Source organism: Hesperophylax consimilis, chromosome 5 (assembly GCF_061612785.1).
Source record: "Hesperophylax consimilis isolate HC1 chromosome 5, BYU_Hcon_1.0, whole genome shotgun sequence".
In the NCBI taxonomy this organism is placed as follows: domain Eukaryota; kingdom Metazoa; phylum Arthropoda; class Insecta; order Trichoptera; family Limnephilidae; genus Hesperophylax; species Hesperophylax consimilis.
Genome location: NC_142840.1, coordinates 2,909,564 through 2,934,327, shown reverse-complemented (window position 1 = coordinate 2,934,327; position 24,764 = coordinate 2,909,564). Strand labels below are relative to the sequence as shown.

General features: G+C 34.9%; 1 protein-coding gene across 1 annotated transcript in view; it reads right to left on the bottom strand.

Annotated features, from left to right (window-relative positions):
• Positions 1-24,764, bottom strand: part of LOC149423419 (ankyrin repeat and BTB/POZ domain-containing protein 2) — a 112,954-nt gene that overhangs the window by 32,655 nt on the left and 55,535 nt on the right. Inside the window, exon 3 of the mRNA XM_089631961.1 lies at positions 8,154-8,868. Within this exon, the coding sequence (XP_089488087.1) occupies positions 8,154-8,868 (715 nt within the window). The remainder of the gene's footprint in view (positions 1-8,153; positions 8,869-24,764) is intronic.

Sequence of the window (24,764 nt, the reverse complement as noted above, 5' to 3'; positions counted from 1 at the left end):
CATGACGTGGTGCGTCACCTTAAGCCCCGCATACTCAATTTTACATGACGTGGTGCGTCACCTTAAGCCCCGCATACTCAATTTTACATGACGTGGTGCGTCACCTTAAGCCCCGCATACTCAATTTCTACCAATTAAGCAAGTTTCTCGTCAACTCTTTAAGTTTTAAAGTTACAAAATGTTATTTTTGAACATAATATCTAAACACTTGTCATGAAACGTTAATTATATGAAATTCCCTCCATAGAAAAAAATCCAAAGTAAGCTCCGAAAATTATTAAAAACACGTTTTGTTCTGTTATTTAATAACTTATACGCATGAAAAAATTCACGGTGTATCTTTTAATGCAACTAAAGCAATTGGGGAGAGATTTTTATTCTACTTCAAACGAGGCGTGTTTTATTAAATATTTTCACCATTTTCGCTTAATTACTATCGTTTTTAATATTAGCGAGCTCCTTCTAACATTCGTATTTATATATCCCCCTTTCGAACCTTTCAAATCTTTGAACGCTTCCTACGTAGGCTTAAAGTGAAAACCATACCTCAAGGATGCCAAAGTATGCCCAAGGGAAATTATATTAAATTTTTTGGTTGGTACCTATGTATTTTCGTTGTTTTTTTTCAATTTAATTTTGTACATTTGAATGACGCCTAAATCCAAACGGCTTCAGTCTCAATCACTATTATTTGGTAATATTATATTAAAGATATATTTTTTGCTTTTAAATCAGAAATGTAATACTACAAGATTCCATTATGAAATTCTCGTAGTGTGATAAAGCTAAAGTTGCATCAAATGTCTTAATTCATATTTTTTATGAAAACGATGGTAGTTCTTAGGAAAAATAAATCGATGGCTAGTTGCCTACTCTATTGCGGTTCGTAGGCAAATAATAGATTGTCGGAGACGGAGATAAAGTTTGTAACTAGATATTATTATTAACAAACAACAATTATTCGTGTAACTTGACCCCACACAACCTTTTGTTAATAATTCTAGTCGTGAATCTTAACTGTATCTAAGATCTCACCACCATTTCACTTGACATGACATTCGCAATAATTAACAACAGAGATAACATCTCTTTTACAATCATTTACAAATTACTAGGTATCTATCTCTTTTCACGATGCATTAACTCTGTGAAGATAGCGTTGCAGTTGGGCAGTGGTGTCAACCAACGGTTCGCACTATTATCTTTGGTTCGCACAAACCGGTTGTTAGAATAAGACATCGGACACTCCGACTGACTCCGACTAATTTAGTGGTGAAGGTATAAATCTGGAGGTCTAGCGCGGACGATCGAAAGCCCTATGTCAATACGATATTGACTAAATTCGTGATCTATGGTCAATTAGAAACATTTCCTAGCACGGTCAGCGATTGAGAAGAAATTCCGACAAGAAAGCCCGCCAAATCTCCTTGGCTGTCAATTAAATTTAGATGACTATTGATTTACGCAATTTTTTAAAAAATGATATCGTTCTTTATCCAAATTACTGGTTTGTAAATGAACCAAGGCAGATTAACGAAGCTCGTAGATCAATTAAATCCGTTCGAACTTGGAGAGACGAAATTCAGATACTTGTTTCGTATATCTCGTATTATGGCTAAAGATCTCATTGACCAATTAACTTAGTTGTGAATGAACACCTTTGGAACTAATTAACTTCCTTTTTAATGCCAAAAGTAAATACGGACTGCCAATACATATTTAGGTTAGTATTTCAATTCAAAATTCTCAATTTATTAATATTTTTACTTAAATGTATTACGTTTGATGATTCGGACTGTGAAATTACTCTAGTGTTGCCAGTAGATATTTATTTATTCCTTTAGATTTACACACAGTGCAATATGATACAAGATATAATTAAAATATTTTTAGTGATTATAGATTATTGTACCTTATCAGGTCGAAATTATTGGTTCCTAACTAGGCATATTGCCCGTTCCAGGGAACCAAAAATATGTGAAAGTAAGTGTGTGATTTGTCTATGTCTATAATATATCTCATTAATGTTTTAATTTGTGATGTTCGTTAAAATCTTATGATAGAGTCAAACTTGAGCTGTTGTATATGTTTCAATTGTGTTTGAGCAATAATTAGAATAATGAAAGATATATATAGTGTGTGATTAGTCTATGTCTATACTATGTCTAGTTATTATGTGAATATATATCAATAACTTTACAATATCGGATCGATAGGCGGAACTACCGACGATTTTGTATATATTTAGCTAGCAGGGTCAAACGATTTATACGCCAACCGATATCGTAATGCAATTCGATAAACGCTGTCAATACTGGCAGCTGGGAAATGAATTACCGTCAGACAAGAACGCAAAAGTAAAAATACTAATAAATAGACAATGTCGAATTTAAATAATAACTTTAATACACATTGGGAGTCCGCATTTACTTTTTGAGAATAAAAAGGGAATTGATTAGCTCATGAGGTCTTTAAGTTATTGACTAACAAACTTTTGTTCCTCCGATTTGGAACGGATTCAATTAATTGCGTTTTGATTGTCCATGGATTGTGTAAACGATTTCTTTCAACTAAGAGACTCAGTGAGTTCACCTCCATTTATTAATTAGCCAATTATTTTGCATAACGGACGACATTATCCAACAGTCGTGCATATTGACGGCTTATCTAGCTGGGCTATAGTCACCTTACGCCACAGTGGGAAGAATAGAACCGTCACTCCTGGACACATACTGGACCCATATTCCTACCCTCCCCTCAAACCTTTGTCCTTCCTTAAACTTCCTTTCACTCCACACAGAATCCCCAAAGATAACATAGGCCCCGACGAAAATTATTTTCCTCAGGGCCTCCTGTGTTTAGTTAATGTAAAAAAGCTCTTCTGTCGCGGTAGGTACCTACTATAATGTAAGTAATAATAATTCGCATAGCACCTTTTTTTTGTGAAAATTCACTTTAAATGGTTACCGATTTTTAAAATACTAGGAGATTTTTATTTACTAGAGAAGAAACCTTTGGTACTTAAATCGTGCTGTTTTTTTACTAGGCCAACTGGTGTAACGATAATTAATTTACAAGTGTTGTTATTTGTTAGTACCATGCAGAGATGTGCTTTATTTCAAATAAATCCATTTCAAAAGGAAATGCAAAATGGGTATTTTCCATTTTGCATTTTAAATGCTTTTCTAAAAACCATTTTGCATTTCAAATGCTTTTTTCAATGCATTTTCCATTTTAAATGCTTTTTTGCAACATTCTTCCTACTATCTCCACTCATCTTTTTTTCATAAGCCCCAAATATCAGTCGGTCCTCAACCTCGCTATGAGAGATAATTTACATTTGTCAAATTGCTCCCTGGTAGGAGCCCTGGCAATTGAGTGATACCGTACAAAAAAATACTGGAAATGGCCATGACGCTGTAATATTAAATGTTAGATAGCAGTTTCTATGTTTTTACGTTGGCAACATTAGTCCCGCGCAAATTTTTTGTGGTTTCATAATCTGTAGTCGTGGTGTTTAAGGATTTAGCATCATGTAATATGTTTGTTCTACATTGATGTCCATTATTAAATCACAAAATTGTTTAAAAATTGTATAATTATTTTAATTGTTTGACCTGAGAAACCATTTTGCATTTTCAATGCATTTTGAAAATAGGTATTTTGCATTTTGAATTTTGCATTTTCAAATGGAAAAGTTCTGACCCATTTCCATTTTGCATTTCAAATGGTTTTGGGTACCCATTTTGCACATCTCTGGTACCAAGCCATAATCGCGTTACGTTACATTACGTTACATTGTTACACGTGAATTTGTATGCACGTATGCCTTACCGATGTTCCATCAACGTGTTCTGTCTAATAAGGAAGCATCACTTTTCATTCTATTTTTAAATTTCCCAGACTCCCGATGAAAGAGAAAATGCACGGAAGTGCAACATCAATCAATCAATCACTGATAGCTTTAAATCATTTAATAAAATGATCGCACCGCCGCTTCCTCCATTCAATGCTTTACCTTTACAGAGGAAGGTAATATATATTTTTTTGTAACACCTATCTATTCATTCAATTATCGTAATGATTTGTTATGAAAGGTTCTGAGCTAATGGATACAATCAAATGGGTTCTTTAACCTTTCAGACTAATTTGTTCGCTTTTGGGAACAACTCACATGAACTCATGGAAATCGTTGTATCTCCCCCATTGTCGTAGTAAGATATATGATCTAAACGATTTTAGAAAGAGAAAACACCACGCTATTATATTCAAATCTAGAAGAATTAAATGTACACACTTATAAAAGCAAAGGTTCCGACGCACTCCGAGAAAAAAATATTTATTATTTATATCAAAACAGTACATTTATCAGCGGTTAGGTGTTTAGACGGAAAAACGTTAGGTGAGCAATTTTTTTTGTTATAATATTTAAAAAATTATATGTTTAGCAATAAATTTTGAAAGCTTTTTTCAGAAATTTTCAAAAACAGTTTTTTGTTTTTGGATACGTTCAGAAATGCTGCATTTATTTGAATTTTATTGCAAAGCGGAAATACACACAAATACTGACAGAATATGCCAGAGACCTGAGGGGTTAAACTAAGTATATTGGCATTAGAAATTTAAAAAATGTACAGTAGACAACTATTGAACTAGCGATGTGGTTTTGTAATGAGTATTTTCACCTGTTGAAGTAATTAATTAGTTGAGGGAAACAAATGAATGGCATCAAATTACTCCATCAATGTTAGTTTCTTTGTGCATATTAATTCAATCAACAATGAGGCATTACATATTTTATAAGGCGATAGGTACGCGGTGTGGTTTATACCCACACTAACTCCACGTACAAACATTTCCCGAGAAAGTACTTCACACGGAATGTGAAAGTTTATTTTTGTAATTTTCATTATCGTATTCGCAGCATTTAAACAAGGCATTATGATTTTGATATGCTTATGCCCTTGATATAATGAGAAACGAAAGCGTTTAATGTTTTCTGATCCATGGGATAATAATTGACAATCAAGGAAAGGGTAATGGGCACTTAGTATGTGGATCGCATTCAATTTCACTCGGGGTATAAAAGGTCATTAACGTGCAGTCTTTATAGGCTGAAAAGCTGTGCCTGCCCCCAAGAAAAATTAATCATAGGAAAAAATTATATTTAAAAAAATCAAAAGGCGACATGAATTTGGCAAGGAACTTATACTCGCCATAGCAATCAGCGGAAGGTGAAAATAAAATGTCATTTTTCAAATGTTCAGTTCACGGTTAATCCAAGTTAACATAAACATGAAAATCTACACACAACTTACATTTGATCATCGAGCAATTCTTTCAAAACCGCGTGGTTCTTCGTTAAAAAAACTGACAAAAATCGTTGAAATAGAAATTTATCATCCTAATCATTAAACTTTGAAAATAATAGTATGATGGTAGTTTTATTAGGATTTAGTAGAATACTTTATGGTCTGCATTTGTGAATTATTAGATGCATATTGCAAAAAAATCTGTACTTGTATACGACCATTTATTCAAGTTATCAATGTTCGTTACAACAACTGAAACACTTATTTAGGTTCCTTAAAATCTTATTTTATATACGAGAAGATGCAATGATTTTAGGGTTCCTGAGACAAATCTATCGGAAACACAAAAAATATTTATTATAAAATGTTTAATAAACTCCCTTTAAATGTAAAGGAAACCAAAAGACTTGCAGTTTGTTGTTGGATATGTCTCAATGTTGTGAGGTCCAAATATTAGTACCTTAGTTAGATATTGTTATTTCAGTAAAATAATTATAGTTAAAAAAAGAACAAAAAAACTTACCCATCGCATCATGACAACTGACTGACTTCTAATAAATGAAACTTGTTTAAGGGGGGGCTAGGGTTTTAATTTTTTTTTTTTACATTTTTTAATTTTTTAAAAAAATAAATGCTTAATATGTTAAGAATATTGTGTTCAAATTTCAAGTTGATTGGAGCAAAATTGACGAAGTTACGAGTATTTTTATACCTGTCGGATTTTAATCCCTACCCGACCATACGTATAAGCCGAGCAGAGCAGGAAGCTGAGAGACAAACTAAAGAAGGCAGGATTCGTCGTAGACAGGAGTAAAAAGGTGCTTTAGACATCATGGATGTTAGCAACATCCTTTATAGACCTGGCATTGATGATTCAGTGTGAGGTAAGCCGATAAAATTTGCTTATAAACGTTTAATACCAGATTTTTTAGTGTTCAAAACTTTATAGCGTTTTTCCCACAACTGACGTTTTCAAAGTCGGTGACCGTCATAACTTCAAAACTACTACACCGATCCTTTTGAAATTTTGAAAACTATTTTTGTGCATAATTTACGAGGTAACGCTGGAGAGTTTTTTTCAAATTTGTTAATAATTATTATTTTAGAATAACAAATTAGCCGATTTTTTTCACTAAAAATAGCGTTTTTCCCTTCAAAGTGTTCCAAAAAAGTGAAAAATTAAAATTTCGAAAAACCCTCCTAGAGTTACCTGGTAAAAACTATTATCTAACGAATGAACTTTAATTTTTTGATTTCAGATGACCCAGCACCGAGTTATGAGGGGCACCGCAATTCTACTTTTTTTTGAGACACGTCCGAATAATTGCTGCCATTGCCGTGTTTTTTAATATTTATCCGTGAAAATTTTATACAACATTCTTAAAATGTTATACTTCACTGTCCTATTAGATTTAATAAAGAAATTTAAAATGTGTTGTCACAAAAAATTCACAAAAAATGCCTTTTTTCGTACGAATTAACCCTAGCCCCCCCCTTAACCTATTTTTGATTATTTTAATGCAGCAAAGTTAATGGTTTCTGCCAATTGTATAACTGGTGTTTTAAGATATTATTTATAAACCTTTGTGTTATTTTTACCTACAAGTCATATTCTTAGGTAGTAAAATGTAAATGTACCCAATATTAAATTAAATGTACCCACCAATGTAACATTTCTACGATTGATAATATGAAATTTGCGTTAGTTTCACTGTGATGTTGTAATGTTTTCTTTTAAATAAAAGCTTAATTTAATGTGATTCACAATCACAAGGCTAGTTTGACCATACGCGGTTAAGAGTGCGTAACGAATCTATCAAAGAAACTTTATTGAAAGCAAAACCATGTTAGTACTTCTGAAAAGAGTGAATTAGATTTGCTGACGCTTAAGTAAAAAATTCTAAATAATTTGAAACGAATACTACATGATTCGTATTCATACTACGGTAGGCTACTTTGCTTTAATCAGACCTGAATGAATGCATAACTTTCATGCCAATTAATTTAAGTATTTATGATGTTGATTAATAAAAATATTCAATTTGACCATCTCGTTTGTGAAGAGTAAATTGAAATTTTATTTATTGGATCTCCGCTTAGAATCACATGCCCAGTGAAATTCCCAGCTTGACGTGACGCCGGAATAATATTATTATAACTGCATAATGCAATCTCTAACATTAATTCAAGAATACTAATCTACGAGAAAATCATAATTTACAGTCTTTAAACTGAAGCGACGCAAGTTTTTTTGGATACACTACAAAATCAACAAATTGGTAACCGGACAACTCAACTCAATGACAATCCAACACACCTCTAAAAGGGGATATAGTCATGAAAAGTGATGACCTAAAAACAAGGTTAAATATGTTACGTAGTTAGGTTGAAAGGTCAGTTTTTTTCTTCACTTTTAATGACTTTATATCACGTTATATGTGTTGAGTTATCATGAAACCGAACAATATATTACATTGATGGCAGAAGTTAAAGAAAAGTTAAAATAAAAATAGAATATTCATTAATACAAATAAAAATATGATATATTTATCCGAGACACTTTCGGGATTACAAACCACTTCATTAGAAATTTGTGACCATTCAAAAAGGTGGCTGCCAAAAATATAGGTAAAAATTTAGTTGCAAGATAATATTATATTGTATTTCAAATATAAAATCGATAAATATGACGTTTAATAACTAGGTCCGAACGGTAAGAGATCCTGGATTCGATTCCTAGTTGTGACCGTTATATTTTTATACTCTGTGTCTTGTTCTGTTTCGTTTTTTGTATTTCCTTGATTGCCGCGTGATATTATTGTAAAGTATTGAATAAGTTACCTGCAATCCGCTCCTGACATCCTGGCCTATGTTGATATGGTGGTGTTGTTGAGGCTGCGGGATCGGTCCATCCTCCGCCACCCCTTGCACCCCCCGCCACTCCTTCCCGCCCACCCCTTCCTTCCGCCCTACCGCCATCCCCCGCTCCAGCCCATAGCTGATCATCGGGTTCTGACTCTTCACCGGCGTGCTTTGAACCGTCAGCTTGGAAGGACTGGTCACACTCTTGATCGGACCATTCACCTGGTGGCTGGTGCTCTTCAGCGGAGATGTTACTTTAGAAGGACCGGTGTCTCTTTCAGGAATCATGTTCTGCTGCTGCGCCAAGTTACTCAAGTGCGTTTTAGTCATGATATTGATGCAACTGCTTGAGACGTTGCTGGTGATCATGGAGCTCTGCGCGTTGAGACTCAGAGAGTAACTTTGCGGACTGTGTGACGAGTGGTGCTGTTGGTTGGGTTCGTCCGTCATGAGTTTGGTGCTGTGGGTGTGTGTGAGGGTGTTGGATGGGCTGCCGTCGATGGAGATGGCGTGCGGCACCAGGCAGAGGTCCTTGGAGAGGCGGTGGTGCGGCGTCACGTTGGCTGGCGTGTGCACGCGGGCCAGGGGCGCGGGTTGTGCCGCCTTGCTGCCCGGGGGCGCCTTGAGCCCTGCGCCCCCCGCGCCCTCGGGGCTCGCGCTGAAGGACACGTCGCCGCGGGAGCCATTGGGGGGTCTGAAATGGAATTAAATAAAGTTAACAACAATACAAACCACATCTTTACTCAATAAATAGCAACATTTTCACATTATATATACCAATTATTATAATAAATACATATATCAACCGCGACTTTCTAACGTTAGTACTGTCCAGATGTCCTCAATTTAAAATGAAAATTCGTTGATTCAACAATCTTGACATATTTTTTTTCATTAACAATGTTTATAATTTAAGTGTTTGCTTTATTGATTATTGAGAGCTACTAAAAAATCGACGTTATGTTGTGTCGCTGAAGTTAATTTTATAAGGGATGTAGAAAGTATTCTAACGGCCGTTCTTCCCAATCCTACTGATCAACTACTGAGCCGAAATTTTGGCTCAACACTGCTCAAACGCACAACTATGCTCTTTCTAACGGAAAAGTGACAACTGAGTGATCAACCAATTTAAGGAAGCCAAACTACTGGATTAAGCTTGCCTCAGTAACAAGAAGTTAACTCAGTTTAACTTAGTTTTTTTTAACTCAGTTTTTACTACTTATAAAAAGTGTCAACAGAGTGAAACATATTCGCGAGGCCAAGTCACGGTGGCATTAAAGTCAAGCTAATACTTTATTTTTAACATATTTCATACGCTTAAATATTAAATATCGGTTTACGTATTACAGTACTTAAAAAAATATATGCATTAATAATAAATACAATAATAAATTCTTCAATGTTAATTTAGCATTGAAAGTTTTAACTTTGATGTCATTTTATTGTCTATGAAAGTGGGCATGGCCACTTAAGATAATCAACAGTAAAAATGTTTGGAAACAGGCGAATCGAATGTTACTGAATAAATCACTTGGCTGATCGGACCCTGAGATTGATCGTTCGAAATGTTGGGAACAACGGCCGTATGAGTACGAACGGTTTCTGCTTGGTCAATTCATGGATCGGGGAGTGAAAACAGTTTAATCAGAAAAAAATCGAAATTATTCAATATTGTACTAAAAATCTATATCTGTTAAGGAATGTGAGAAAAGTCCAAGGTTTAGGCATAGAAAAGTGTACTTCTATTAAAACAATATAAATATATTTTTTAGTTTTCATATATCGGTTTCGAGGTAAGGAAGCTTTGAAAGAACCTTTGACTTATTTATCTTCACGCCAAGACCCACAAATTTGAAGAATCATTATTAAAATAGATATATTTTTTTTTTTTATATACCTAGCCGTTTAGTAATACAATAAGATATTATCGGTTACGTGATGAAATTTCACGCAGAAAAAATAATACACCCGCTAAAATTAAATACGACGAAATACATATATACACGTGATTCTGTTCTACTGTTTGTAGGTTTAAATTTTAACCTTCTTCTAGGAAAAATGGTTGTTTATCGGTAACAATAATTACTATAAATTTTACAACCCCTTCTCCATTCTCCCCCTCTCCTTTAGGGTCAACTCCCTCCCATATGAATGCTGTTGCTATGCCAGGCACATATAGTACCTATCACTTTAATAATATTTAATAATAGTATATAGACAGAGATATTGAAAGAAGAGTAAATTCAGGTAACTCCATTAATGGAGGACTGAGCGCAGTTGGCGCTAACAAAAAATTGTCCAAAGAAGCGAAGTTAGCAGTCCACAATGGAGTGCTGGTACCTACCCTGATGTATGGAAGTGAGGCATGGAACTGGCAAAGAAAGGATGAAAGTAGATTGAATGCTGTTGAAATGAGATCCCTAAGGCGTATGTGTGGTAAAACCATGTATGATCGTGTGAGGAATGTGGATATCCGCAAAGAGTGCAAGGCTGATTTAAGCGTAATGAGTAAGATCAAGAAAGGGACGCTTAGATGGTTTGGGCATGTAGAGCGAATGAGCGAAGAAAGGAGTGTAAGGAGAATATACGATGTAAATGTGAATGGTAGCAGAAGTCGGGGACGCCCGAGGAAGACATGGCACGACCAAGTGAATCAGATACTTGAGTCGGGCCATGTCAAGAGTCAGAACAATAGAAGAGTATGTATGAGACGATGTATGAATGTGAATGAGGCAAGGAGTATGTGCCAAGACCGAGTTGTTTGGCGGTCCGTCCTCTCTGCCTACCCCTGCGGGGAAACGGCGTGATGGTTAGTTAGTTAGTCTGGAATGTGGTAGAATGTGGAATGATGTACATATGTAGGTATGTTGGTCCGATGGCAGTTTCTTGCTAGATGAGTAGGTATACGTACATTTATTTTTATATGTACGAGTACCGCACTAGAGACCCAACTGCTCCCAACCATCTGGAGCCAGAGAGACTATGGCATCCCCAATGAGGAATGTTGTGAGGCTGATGATAATAGGGATGGGGAGAGGAATAGAGATTATGGCAACCCCAATTGGGGTATTTGCGGGGCAGGAGGGGGAATGGAGCAGAGGAAGATTGGAAAATACTTGGGATAGCACTGATCTGATCACGGCTAAATACATTTCAATTATAATCGACATAATGTTTCGATTCTCAATGGTGGTCTTTCATGAGGGCGATACTGAAAGTATCTACCAACCTGGAACAGGCTGCAAATACTGCTAGATTATAATGTAACGAATAAATTGTGAAGTAGCACAATCAATTTACTTGCGGATGCCGGGATTCGGTTTATTGTCGGGAGAGTGGAACAAGGGGGATGTTAAAAATTTCCTCCAAAGTCAATTTATAGTTCAGTATTTAAATGAATGCTCTACCACTGTCTACTGTTTCGTTGGAAAATACAGTAACCGGAGAACTCGTCACAGTGACAAATAAACACATTCTATAAGTGATGTAGGTTATTAGTTTTTTTCATCGAAACTTACATTATGATCGACGCGTTCATAGATGACGTACATTTAATTATTATACGAAAATACACTTATCAATTATCCTTATAATATATAATTATATCCTTTTTGCGACCTTACGTACGCAACATTAACATAAATACATAGTTTTGTCCGTATAAAAACTCAATTATTTTAAGAAAAACATATAAATACAATATTGTAATTGCATTTTTATACAGACAACAGTATTTATCCATATTCATATTGTGTGTGTACGGACGCAAAGAAATAAGTTGTCTTAATTTTTTTAAAGCATAACATGCAAAAGTGTATTTTCATAAAATAATTAAATTAACGCCATCTATGAATGCGGAGATTACAACGTACTTTCGTTTAACCTTATGAATTTTAAACTTACTAATTTATTTCTTTTTTTTTCATATGAAGCAGATACTTTGTGATGTGACATTTTATTTATTTATTTATTTATTTAATACATGTTACATTGTTTTGAAATTTACATAAAGTAGATATTATAATGAATCACCATACTAGGCGGCTGCCTGTTTCATGGTGACCAATTGAGTGTAATTACTTTGTATGAAATATGAAATCTAGTGTAAACATATGATATTAGTAACTATAGATGAAGCTAAAATTTTGGAAAAATTGTTATAAAAAGTAGAAGATAGAAATTAGAAAGGAGAAAGAAGTAAATTAGCATTAGATTGTAAAAATGTACATAATTATATATATAATTTTTAATATGTGTGCATGCAAGCACACATGTGTATATAGCAGCAGACATAGGTACCTATATACATATAACAACACATGTATACATACACCCATATGACGCATCCTCACGCATATAAACAATATATACAATATAATTTATAATAACATTATAATTTAAAATTAAACAATAACTTAGTGAACACCACAAAGTTATTGATTTATTTTAAAATACTAATTTCTGTTGTCGGTGGATGGGTGCGTGCATAAACAAACCACTCACGGTGAGTAATTGCGTTTGCGAAATAAAGCAAGTTCAATGAAATTTTAATTTTCAAAATTGGAACCGATAAGTATAAATTGTAAAGTGATAAAGTAGGTACCTACCAACATTATTTTTATTTCAGATGTGTACGTGTTTTGTTTAATTTTTTAACAGATCTACCTGTTAGGTCAATTCAGATAATTAGAAAGCTTAATTTTTGAGAAAATACGAATTCGCATGCAGAGGACACTATTTTTTTTTTCGTGGGATTGTACCAACCTCCCCGAGATAAAGAAAAAAATGACAATTTGATTTTCAAAGGCAATGAGATTTACAAATTCTACAATTATAATCCCTTGTATTTTTATTATTAATCAGTTATTACTATTTTTCAATGTGGAAGTAGATATTAATGAATAAGGAACTTCAGGAAATTAAAAAATATAATATTGACCTTCTGTCTTAAATACCAGTGTAAGTTTTTTGTTTTAGTTAGTTTCGACCATTGAAATAATTTAAAATGTTTTAATTTTTTGTATCCCAAAATCGCACCAAATCGTACTAGATTACCGGTCTCAAAAGGCGAACTTTTTTTAAACAAGTGTGTATTTTGTATGGGAGTCCAGACGTTTTTTATTCTTTTAACATTGAAAATGACTAGGTAAAATGTTATCATCTCGTCACTAATGTTATTGTGTTGAACCAACGTGCAAAAATACATCAATGAGCGCAACTGATAAACAATTTACTAGTGTTTAAAAACCTCATTACTACGAAGTAAAATAGTGTGACGCCATCAAACAAACCATTATAGGTTTCTTTATCACTTAGGTCAAATGAATTTTGTTCCAAGAATGCAAGTACAATAGTTTAATTTGGGTGGTCTAATAAATGTTTGCTACAAATTTAAACTAAATTGTATTTGAACTTTGTTTGCACTTTGGTGATACAACTGCACATTTTATTTTTAAATTACTCGATAGTTTCTATAATTTTCCCTTGTGGAAGCTAGTATATTGGAATTATTATAACTAACAATGATAACATCACATATACATAATATTATGTATATATTAAGTTACCATATAAATATTATTGTGTTTTGATTTTTACACTAACCTCAAAATATCCTTTATACCTATCACAATCGATCAATTTATTCATCAATGCATATCCGACTTTGTTTTTGTTGCACATCAATGACCTTTTGACATGTGCACCGATTCATTGTTACGCGGATGACAGTACAGTTCATGATAGCTTTTCGTTTGACAAGCCCCCAAAGGGCACACAAACTCCAACGGCTCGGAGGGCTTTGAAGCAGAGAATGGACGGTTATCTCGAGAGTATTTCCTCCTGGGGTAAAAATAATCTCGTCGAATTTAATGTTTCAAAGACCCAATCCTGTCTGATTACGTCTAAAAGGGATCTAAGTGATAATCTAGTCTCCTTCAACGGAAGCAATCTTCCGAACAGGCCTTCCATTGATATGCTTGGTGTAACTATAAGTGACCAGCTCAGGTATGGGGGCTCCATCGAAGCCAGAGTAAATCTGGCCTCTCAGAAGCTGGGCGTACTGTACAGGGCCCGCAGATACTTTAATAGTACACAACTGCTGACACTGTACAAATCGCAAGTGCGCCCTACTGTCGAATTTGGCAGCCATCTCTGGTCCGGAGCCCCTAAATACCTGAAAAAAACCCTTGACTCTGTGCAAAAACGGGCGGTCCGTTTGATAGATTCCCCAATCTTAACAAACGGACTGCAATCTTTAGAGCACAGGCGTCAGGTAGGTATGCTGTCCTTGTTCTATCGGTATTACAATGGAAGATGCTCTGAGGAACTAGCGTCATTGATCCCGTCGGCACCGGTGCGTAGTCGGGATACACGCCAAACGCGCGCCCAACATTTGTACACGGTTGACATTTGTCACATGTGAACGGGTCGCTTCTACGATTCGTTCTTAAGTTCAACAGCTCGGCTATGGAACGAACTGCCGGCCTCTGTGTTTCCTCCCTCCTATAACATGGGACTCTTCAAGACCCATGTTCACTCCTTCCTCTCCACAAAAAGACCCTCCACACAGCATCCCCAAATGTGACATAGGCCCTGAGGGAAATTATTTTCTTCAGGGCCTCCTGTGTGGAGTTAATATAAAAAAAAAATTTAAAAAAATTCACAATACTTAAATTTTCTCATTAGGCGCCTAAATAATGTTTTAATTCCGTCAACACTAAAACAAAAAAATGTAATTTTTAAAATACGATTAACTGCAAACAACATTTTCATTAGTTCGAATGATTGTAGACCATAGATATATTTCTCACGTAGACTGGTTGTGTGGAGAGAACGTGTCAGAATCGGCAGATTCAGTCGTACTATCCAAACGGTGTGTTTGAATAAGATAGTGTTTTATTCGTTTTAAAATTACGATTTATATATTCTAGGTATAATAAAACAGAATCGGAGTTTAGTAATCTATATGAATACATATATTTAAGGTAATATATTTTTCACTGGATTTCCTTATTATGAATAACCAAATATATATATTTCTCAACCATGTTTTGTAAAAAATGTTAAACGTAACACGTTTCAGATATTATTCAGTGATATTGAACGACTTTTCCAAAAGATTTACATATTTAAATTTACAACAAATCTTTAAAAAAACATTTGTTGTTATCATATATTTTTTATGTGTTGACTTTAACTTCCAATGATCATAATTATTATGTAAAATTATGTCCAATATTTGTGTCTATACACTATTGACCACGCGTTACGTGTACAATTCTTGTTTACACAATACCTGAGCTTCTGTAACGCCAACATAAATAAATACTCTTTTTAATTAGTGCTTACTTCCCTATATAATTTGCGTGCGACTAATAAGCGTATAAGTAAGGTTATGTTTTCCTTCACAATTAACGCACGAACATACGTAGGAATTAACCTGTTTCTGATATAATGCATTTTCACTTTCAGTATGCACTTCCATAACTTTTAACATGATTCTATTTCAAAAGATATCACACAAGACACGATCAAAGTTTCTAACAAAAAAGTTTCTAACAAAAAAGTGATGATACAACAAAATATTACTGCTTTTTAATTACATTTCATTTATTTATAGAACTTCATTTTAATTTTTGGTTTTTCTTATATATATTATATATTCTATAATATTACTATTCAATTTACAAAAAAGTTTAGTATACATACCTATTGCTATGTAATTATTATGACGCGTGACAGCTGTGATAATGTGATTTCAGAGGAAATTTGGATTTTGATTAATTAAATAAGAGACCTCCTTTTTTGGACGCCAGGTCTATTAAATAACTACTAGTATTAAAATACAAAGCTTTCTGGTTTAGAAAAAGCTTCATTCTGCTGTCAACGAAATATTTTTAAGAGGTTGCAAGTGGTTTGAAATGATTCTGGTAACCGTAGGGATATGATTTTTTAGAAACATTTGATCTATATTAATCTGAAAGAAGTTTTATAAGTAGGTACTTTCTATAAAAGTAACGTTTGCAAGGTTCAACGTATAGAGCCACAAGTTATAGAATTCCATATCTCTCAAGGGATGTTTTGAAATATGAGCCACTTTGAAAAGGCCTCAATTTACAAGGTCGATGGAACATCTTCGTGTTTACATTAGTAATACAATATTGTAAAAAAACAATGTGATATTTAAAATGTTCTCAAATAGGTTCTTACCATATTTCAGAAAGTCCCAGCACAATAAAATTAAAATCAAACATCTTTTTTGGTTTTTTTACCCGACATGGCAACTTTCATCAAACGAAAATCATCATTGGAATATTATTTCTTTTTTTTTTTTTCTTTTTTTTTTAATTTTTTTTTTCTTTATTTAAAGAAAACAAGACAAAAATATATATATAACAGTAAATAATAAAATAAAATACAGAAAAAACAGAAAAGTTCCGATAAACTACTTTTCAGTAGTTTGTCGATGGCAACTTTTCACAAATTGATAGTAAAATAATCTTTCCGTAATAAGTTTTTTTACTATAATATATCAATTTTTAATTTCCGACCTAGTTACGCCAGTTCTTTGGACGGATAGTAGCCAATTTCAAAGTTATTCTTTTTGTTTGACTGAGGATTGGACCTTCCTCCCCAGGGACTGACTCTTAAACTGCTGTGAACTTGTAAAATATCTTTTAAAAATAAAAATAATTTTTTCGAGTGATATTTCTTTCAACTCTGAGAGCTTAGTTAGTTCACCTCCATTCATAAATCAGCCAGTTATATTGCACAACGAACGACATTATCCAAAAATTCGTGCTTATTGACAGTTTATCCGACACATTGGAGACCTCGCTAAAAGCAGCGGATTTGTCTACCGACTGTTAGAATCATATTTGACCGTGTTCGGGAACATTGATAACTGACCATAGTTGTCGGATTTCGTAAATATCGTATTGACGTAGGGCTTTATGGATCGGTATAAAATCATTGGTAGTTACGCCTATCGATCTGACATTGTAAAGTTATCGGAACCTTTTTTATTTCACAAAAAAAGGTTTTTGGTTTTAAATGTGATATAAATTCACAGTTTCCCGCTTGTACTACGAGGATATAGGTATAATATCTTTCAGAATAACGGTGACATTTGCTACATATAGTTAAAACACATAAAATGAATATTCAATTAATATATTTTATTGGTTTTCGGTTCATAAAGTTTTCCGTCAATTTTATAATCGCGAGTACAGGCTTCAAATACATAAACATATCGAAGTAGGCACCTACTTCATTGCTATTATTATAACAATGATGTAGGTAGGTAGGTAATAGTTTTGTGAACATTAATGACCCTAACATAACCCTAAATTCGTTACGTCAGGTAATAGGTAACGCCATCCACAGATTAATTCGTTTCGTCCCATTATCAGCGGGTCTTTAATTCGCCGAAACCGGGGAGATCGAATTCCATGGATGTCGCTTCGTTTACAGTTATAGCCAGGAGAGGAGCAGGGTAAATATTTAATATACTTCAAACGACAGTATTTAATTACATTTTTTCGTAACTGAAAATAATCATCTTATAACTGTACCAATAGTAAAATCATATATTCTGAAGCAGCTAAATCTTTCGAATAATGTGTTCCGGCAATATGTAATTCGCGCTTATTTTGCTGTACGGAATGTCTAAGTAAACTATTTTCCAGTCCCAATGTCATTTCTGTTATAGCCAAGGATCTTTGAAAAATTCATAAATTTATTTTTAATACATATTAGAGAGAGGTGGCCATATTGTTAATTTGTTACGAAACTTTTAAGGTACGAAAATAACTTTAAATGCAGAGCAATTATATTTGCTATGCGTTTTGATTTAAAAGCTCAATGCACGAACTCGTAGTTGAAATATTATTTATAATGTTAATAACACTGACCCATGAAAAATCAAGGAATATTATAATTACAATTTTGAAAAAGATTTTCAAATTAATTGCTGTCCAAATATTATATTAATGCGTAGGTATCTACCTATTTTGTCGCTTGGCTGAATCCTATCCACAATGAAATCGAATTTATTAAATTACACTTAAATTCAAAGTAAATTTGAGTTTATAAAACCAGAGTCACGAAGGATAGATACAACTCAAATTATTTTACGTAAATACTACTGTCTTGAAACGAAAAAAAAAGTTACAAAATAAAAGGAAACCCATTCAAAGACCTTTGACATACCTATAGATACTTGGCTAAACGTTGCTATAAGTTTTTTTTCTAGAATATGTTAAAAAAATCTTACTTTCTAGTTTTTACAAATATTGTCCATTCTCAGTCTTTCTCTAGAGGCCTTAACCGAGAAGGAACAGTAGACTGAGTAGAAATCATAATAATTGACCCTAACCTATAATCATTCATGTTCCCGTGTGTTAAATTGAATTTTATGAAAGGCACGAATCTTGGCATCGATTTACTGTAACGGCTACTATGAGATGTTACAGTTGCGATATTAAATGGATTATACATAATTGTAACCATTATCTCGCAAACATACGTTAATTATAATTACAGAAGCAAATTTAATACCAGTGGCAAACAAACATTCACCGGTGAAAAAAAACAACTTCGTACAAACGCTAAAATTAAGATTGTAAAGTCGGTGTGACTTTAAAAAAGCAATGGTACACAAAGGTAACAAAAAGATATCTGTTCAGTCGGCGAAAATATAAACGAAAGAATCATTTTTAATGTCCAAATTTTTTCACATTTCGATACTCTGCAAACGTCAACAGCCTCACATATTGTACTAACGAGATAAAAAGTGAAGTGGCAGTTTTATTGCGGATTCCCTTCATAATAGGAATGGGTTTTTAAAATTTCGTATTCTCTACGATTTTTCAACGTTTGCAGTAAAAATATTACTTCAATAATTGCAAATTCACTTTATAAAATAAACTATGTATACACCAAAAATAATATACTAAAATAATCGATATGTTTTAAAACCGACGGTTTCTTCGTCATGATCATATACCAAACCATTGGTTTTGAAACATGTAGATTTTTTTTAAATGGTGAAAAAAAAGTTATTTGCTATATTAAAAAAAATGTTGTTCTGTATATTTTATTTTAAATAAAGACAAACATTCCTGGATTAATAACCTGACAATATTTTAAAATTTCCTAATACCAACAATCGCTTGTATCGTGATGGAGGGCTTAGCCAGCCGAGGAATTGAACTCACGATGCCTGGGTGGGACCCAAACGCGAGATGCCAACTAAGCCAATAACGGGTAAATAAATATATTTATATACATATTTATGTTTGTTTTTTCTAAAAATGTTTCAAATTAAACTATTCCAGTTTATGAATATTAAAGTATATTTCAAATATAAAATCTAAAAGGTAATTTTATGTAGTTACTAAAATAAGTATTTGTTTTTATTTATCAATTGCTTAAAATTTATACCACTTATACAATAAGTAATGAAAATACAACATATTGCCGAAATTTTGTTTTAGTTGTGTGTATTATAGTAAATGGATGCAGACATACACAATAAAAAAGAAAAGACATTTTTCCGTGATTTAATATTCATTATTTTATAAGTAACACTTAATGTAAACAACGAAGGTACCAACATGTTGGAGCCAAATTAGGCTCGCATTTTAGAAAGTCTTTTATGATAATTTAAAAATGCATATTTGTGAAGAAGAAGCAGTATTTGTGTAGCAGAAGTCGGGGACGCCCGAGGAAAACATGACACAATCAAGTGAGTCAGAATAATAAAAAAGTAATGTATGAATGTGAATGAGGCAAGAAATGTGTGGCGAGACCGAGTTGTTTGGCGGTCCGTCCTCTCTGCCTACCCTTGCTGGGAAACGGCGTGATGGTTAGTTAGTTAGTTAGAATTTGTGAACCAATAATTTTATTGTAGATTTGAATACGTCTTTTTGTTATCTCGTTCTAAAATTTCATAACTATATGATACACAAATAAATTAAATGTCACTCATGAATACAAGAAAAAAATAATTACTATTTTATTTTATCAGCTGGAAACTTGCCTTTTAAATTCACCAAGACCTCAAATAAGGATATAATATTTAAGTCCGTAGGGATTCTGGATAAAACTTCATGCAGAAAGGTTAGAAATAAGAAAACGACGATATTGTGTTTCTTAAAAGAACGATCTTCAATACTCCCTTAAAAATTAATTCTTTCTCATTGAACAATGAAAACATAATTTATCTTGGATAATTTGTAAAAAGTTCAATGCATATTTCAAAGTATCATAACTCTGATCCGTAAGACACTGGAGAATTAAATTAATTGTTGCATTGACCAAAAAATGTGTACACAACCGCTCTAGTTAAGATTGATAAGATATTAGTTAGAAGTTTGATTACCGCTTTCGCCACCCCTGGACAAAACTCCAGTCCAACGTTTCGTCCGCCTCGGGAGCTCCATCATCGTGCTCTCCATTCCCGTTGATGATGTCCACCCATCTGCGCGCGCACTCGAAATTATCCCGGAACTCCACATTAATCACACCGTCTTCCAAGTGCGTGGCCACCATGTTGTTATTATTGTCGTCTAGACTCACTTTGCTGCTGCCACCAGCCACTTCATCACCGAGGATTACACTTTCGTCGTTCCCGGGAGGGTTTCTGTCGTTGTAAGTTATTTCAGAATAAATCGGTTCGTTATCGATGTTGATTTGATTGATAAGGTCGGCGGTTGCGCTTGTTTTGGGAATTTTAGAAATCCCGAGATTTCCCGTCTCTTCCAAAAGCTTCTTGGCATATATGTCTTCCTTGCTTTGATGAACTATTCTCGAATACTTGGGAGGTTCTAAAGGGACCTGATTGCGCAACATGGAATCCCCAAAGTAGATGACGACTTTGTGATTGTTGTCTGCAAGCTCCGCGCTAGGACTGGTGACCCGGTGACGTTGTTCCGACGGGGTGGGCGTATCCTGTTTCCTCAGCTCGTGACCGCTTTTCTTGCTCAGCTCTTGGAAGCAGGCCGCCAAGTCGGTCGTGTGCTTCTTGGACTGAACCTTCACCGAGGCTGGCTTTCCGCTCCGGTCTTTTTCAATTTTTTTCTTGACATCTTGGTAAATTGGCGAAACCTTGCATCGACCTTCATTATCGATAAATTTCGGTTTCATCTCCGTATACGTGTTACCGTTATATTTTGGATTGGGTTCATAAGCTGGAAGAGGGATATACTTTTCGTGAGTATTTTTCGAGTAGGTTGCATCGTCTCTCCTCCTCTTCATTTTGGCCTGTTCTTTCCCGGTATACATGTCACTATTTTGCGATTTACCTACAAACTTGGATTCGGAAATAATCCTAAATAGAGGTTTACAGTCGTTTACCCTGCATTTGGATATTTGTTCGCAGCTGGGTGCCTTGAACATCTTGGAGGAAGAGCTGTCAGGCTCAGGGTTGACAGTCGCCTTGAGAGGGAAGATCTGCTCGCAGCTAGCGGCGCGAGACACCCGGGGCGGCTGCGTGCCGTGGGCAGGCGCCGGCCGCTCATTGTTCCCGGCTCCCTGCCAGTGTCTGACGGACATGCGCGCAGCCCCGCGGATGAAGCCCAGCGCGCCGGAGGGCTTGAAGGCCTCCGCCTTGCGCAGGATGAAGTTGTCGCTCACCTTCCCCTCGGACTTCTTCATGTCGGATTTCCTGTTTTTCGGCTCGCAGCTCTGAAGCTCGCGACACAATAAGCACGAACAGTTTTTGGAACAGATCATGGTCTGGCCTGGCGTCACATGATTAATATCGCGCTCGATTGGCGGCACTAGCTCGCTAAGGGCAATGTCACGTTACATCCGGAGCACCGAGAGCTGCTGCAGGCCGGGGAACACTGAGGCATCCGGTTGAATGACACGGCCGTGGAGGTCTCGCAAGGGGAGGGGAGGTCCCCACCCACTCCCTCCGCGGCTGCTCCATTTCCCATCATTGTCTACCCATCTTTACTATTCCTTTCCATACTTTGTGTACATTCAGCCACAATTTAATTTCATCGCTGATTAACGATGCGCCCAGTCCGTCCGTCACGTGTTGTTTCTCTCTCGCCATTAGCGGGACCTACGCTTAAACCTGTTAAATGATATTATTTACCACGACGAGGCAAGAGCATTGCGTGGAATGCTAAATGACAAGATCGGAGTAAGTAAACTGCATTTCACTGCGTTTATGTAGGCTAATATAATACTATCCTGCTATAACATATGACTTAGCTTGTGGACGTTTATATAACGTATAATACAATAATATATAAAAGGGAAAAGCAACGAGTAGCTAGGTGCTGTGTGTGCCCGCGAGGACTGTTGATCGAAAGATTGAAGAGAAGATTAAGAAGGTGGGAAACTCGCGAGTGATAATAATCTTCGCCTTGTTTGCAAGTCATTTTGAGATCGCACCAGATATTTATTTCTTGTAGAAACATACACTGCGAATTGATAAATTACCTGGTTCCCTTGACGGAAAACGATACTAAAGAATATTTAATCCCGCTAAATAAACTGAACTAAATTATTTTAATGATGTGGATTAACTTCTAGTTTGTCAGGATATATTACTTTCGTTCATTTGGTGGCTATTAATGACAGCAAGAAAGTATAACAAAGGCGTGAAAATATTTCCATTATGTTCCATCTCACGACTAATATATAAACCGAAATATCAACTAATTCCATTGTGAACGTAATACTCGTGTAATTGTCATAACCATGGCCAGTGAAGATGTCGGATAATGCCGCGGTGACAGATAAGATGGGTATAGAAAGTATATACCCCAGAATATTGTTCCTGATGTGATATTATTATACACGATTTTATCCAAGAAAATGAATTAATTTGTACGTAAACGGTGACCGATGGTGGTGTGTGGATTATTGGTCTGCAATATTTAGATCCAAGCAACTTTGTTTAATTCGGAGCAATATTTTCATCATTAAATTGTAATTATAAGATAAGATTGTAAATATTCAGTAAAAAACTGCTAATTTATTCCGAACTCTCAAGTAAAGGTTTTCAAGTCGGATAACTAACTACGAACTGCTATAATTTAATAGAAAAACACTTTATTTTTATGTGACACCTCACAAGACCGTCCTTGTCTGCGCAGTATTTTTTTTTATTTTTTTTTTTATAGTGAATACCTCACAAGATTCCCAACTGCTCCCGTCTGGAGCCAGTGAGACTATGGCATCCCCAATTGGGGGATGTTGCGAGGCTGAAGGTAAGTGGGGAAGGGAAAGAGGAAGGTAAGGAAGTACCTGGCTATTCAGATCTAGTCACTAAACACGGCTAAAGCCATTTGGAGCAACGTTTCAATTCTGAATGGTGGTCTTACACCAGGGCGATACTGGTAGTATCTTCCACTCTGGAACGTGCCGCAAATATACTATATATTATTTTAATTAATTAATTGTGAAATTAACACAAATTAATCAAATAAAATTTATTTGCGCACGCCGGGTTCGAACCCGCGACCTTCGGAATGGCAGTCCAATGCGTTACCACTGGACTATGCCGGCCGTCAAAGTATAAAGGCAGTGGAGCTATCCCCACCCGGTTGGGAAGCGTTGTGAGGCGGGTTAAGGTAGGGGCTGTAGGAAGGGATTTATTAATGCGGGTCTTCCACAAATTCAACAAATTATATTAATATTACTAATAATAATATTTTGAATGTATCAAAATATATAAATATGTATGAAAAGCAATTAATTTTTTATAGAATTTGAACTAAAACACATAAATTTTCATTTATGCTTTATTTTGATTTCGGCTTTAACGGGTTTCTTTTATTGCATGAATGTCTCCTACAATGACGTCTTGCGTGATCGAGGGGTTAATTTGACAATTTATTAATTAAAAATAATATGTAGAGTACTGGCGACACGTTCCAGAGTGGAAGATGCTCTCAGTATCGCCCTGGTGTTAGACCATCATTCAGAATTGAAACGTTGCTTGAAATTCCTCTGGCCGTGTTAGGTGACCAGATCTGAATAGCCAGGTACCACCCACCTTCATCTTCCCCATCACCTTCCCCTCCCCACTGCCTTCAGCCTCCCAACATACCCCAATTTGGGATGCCCACCGTTGGGAGCAGTATGAACTCTGCTGTATTTACATGAAAAAACAACTATGCATTTGTAATAAGCTTAATTTTCGTTTTTCAGATTTTTCCCCCAATATACTGGAGCATTTATCAACAATCATACATTACTAAATGACAGAATTCATTGTTTTACTCGAGAAAGTTTTCCAAAATGTACAGACATAAATATTTATTTTTTATGGTAATTTATTAAACTCGTCATTTGTGTTATTTAGAATAGTAAAATAATTTATGATAATATTATGGAATAACTCCGCTCGAAAATAACAATCTTTATAGGTCGCTAACATTTTAACAAACTCATTATATTTTTTTAATAATATTCGAGAGTGTTGTCAGAAAACCAACAATTACGATTCACACACACACGCACGTCGTTACAAACACTCCGTCATTTATTATGCATGTGTAACGAGAGAAAGCCGAGAATGTCTTTTCAGACGGAATAAATAGATTCATATAAGCGTGCAATGCGTTC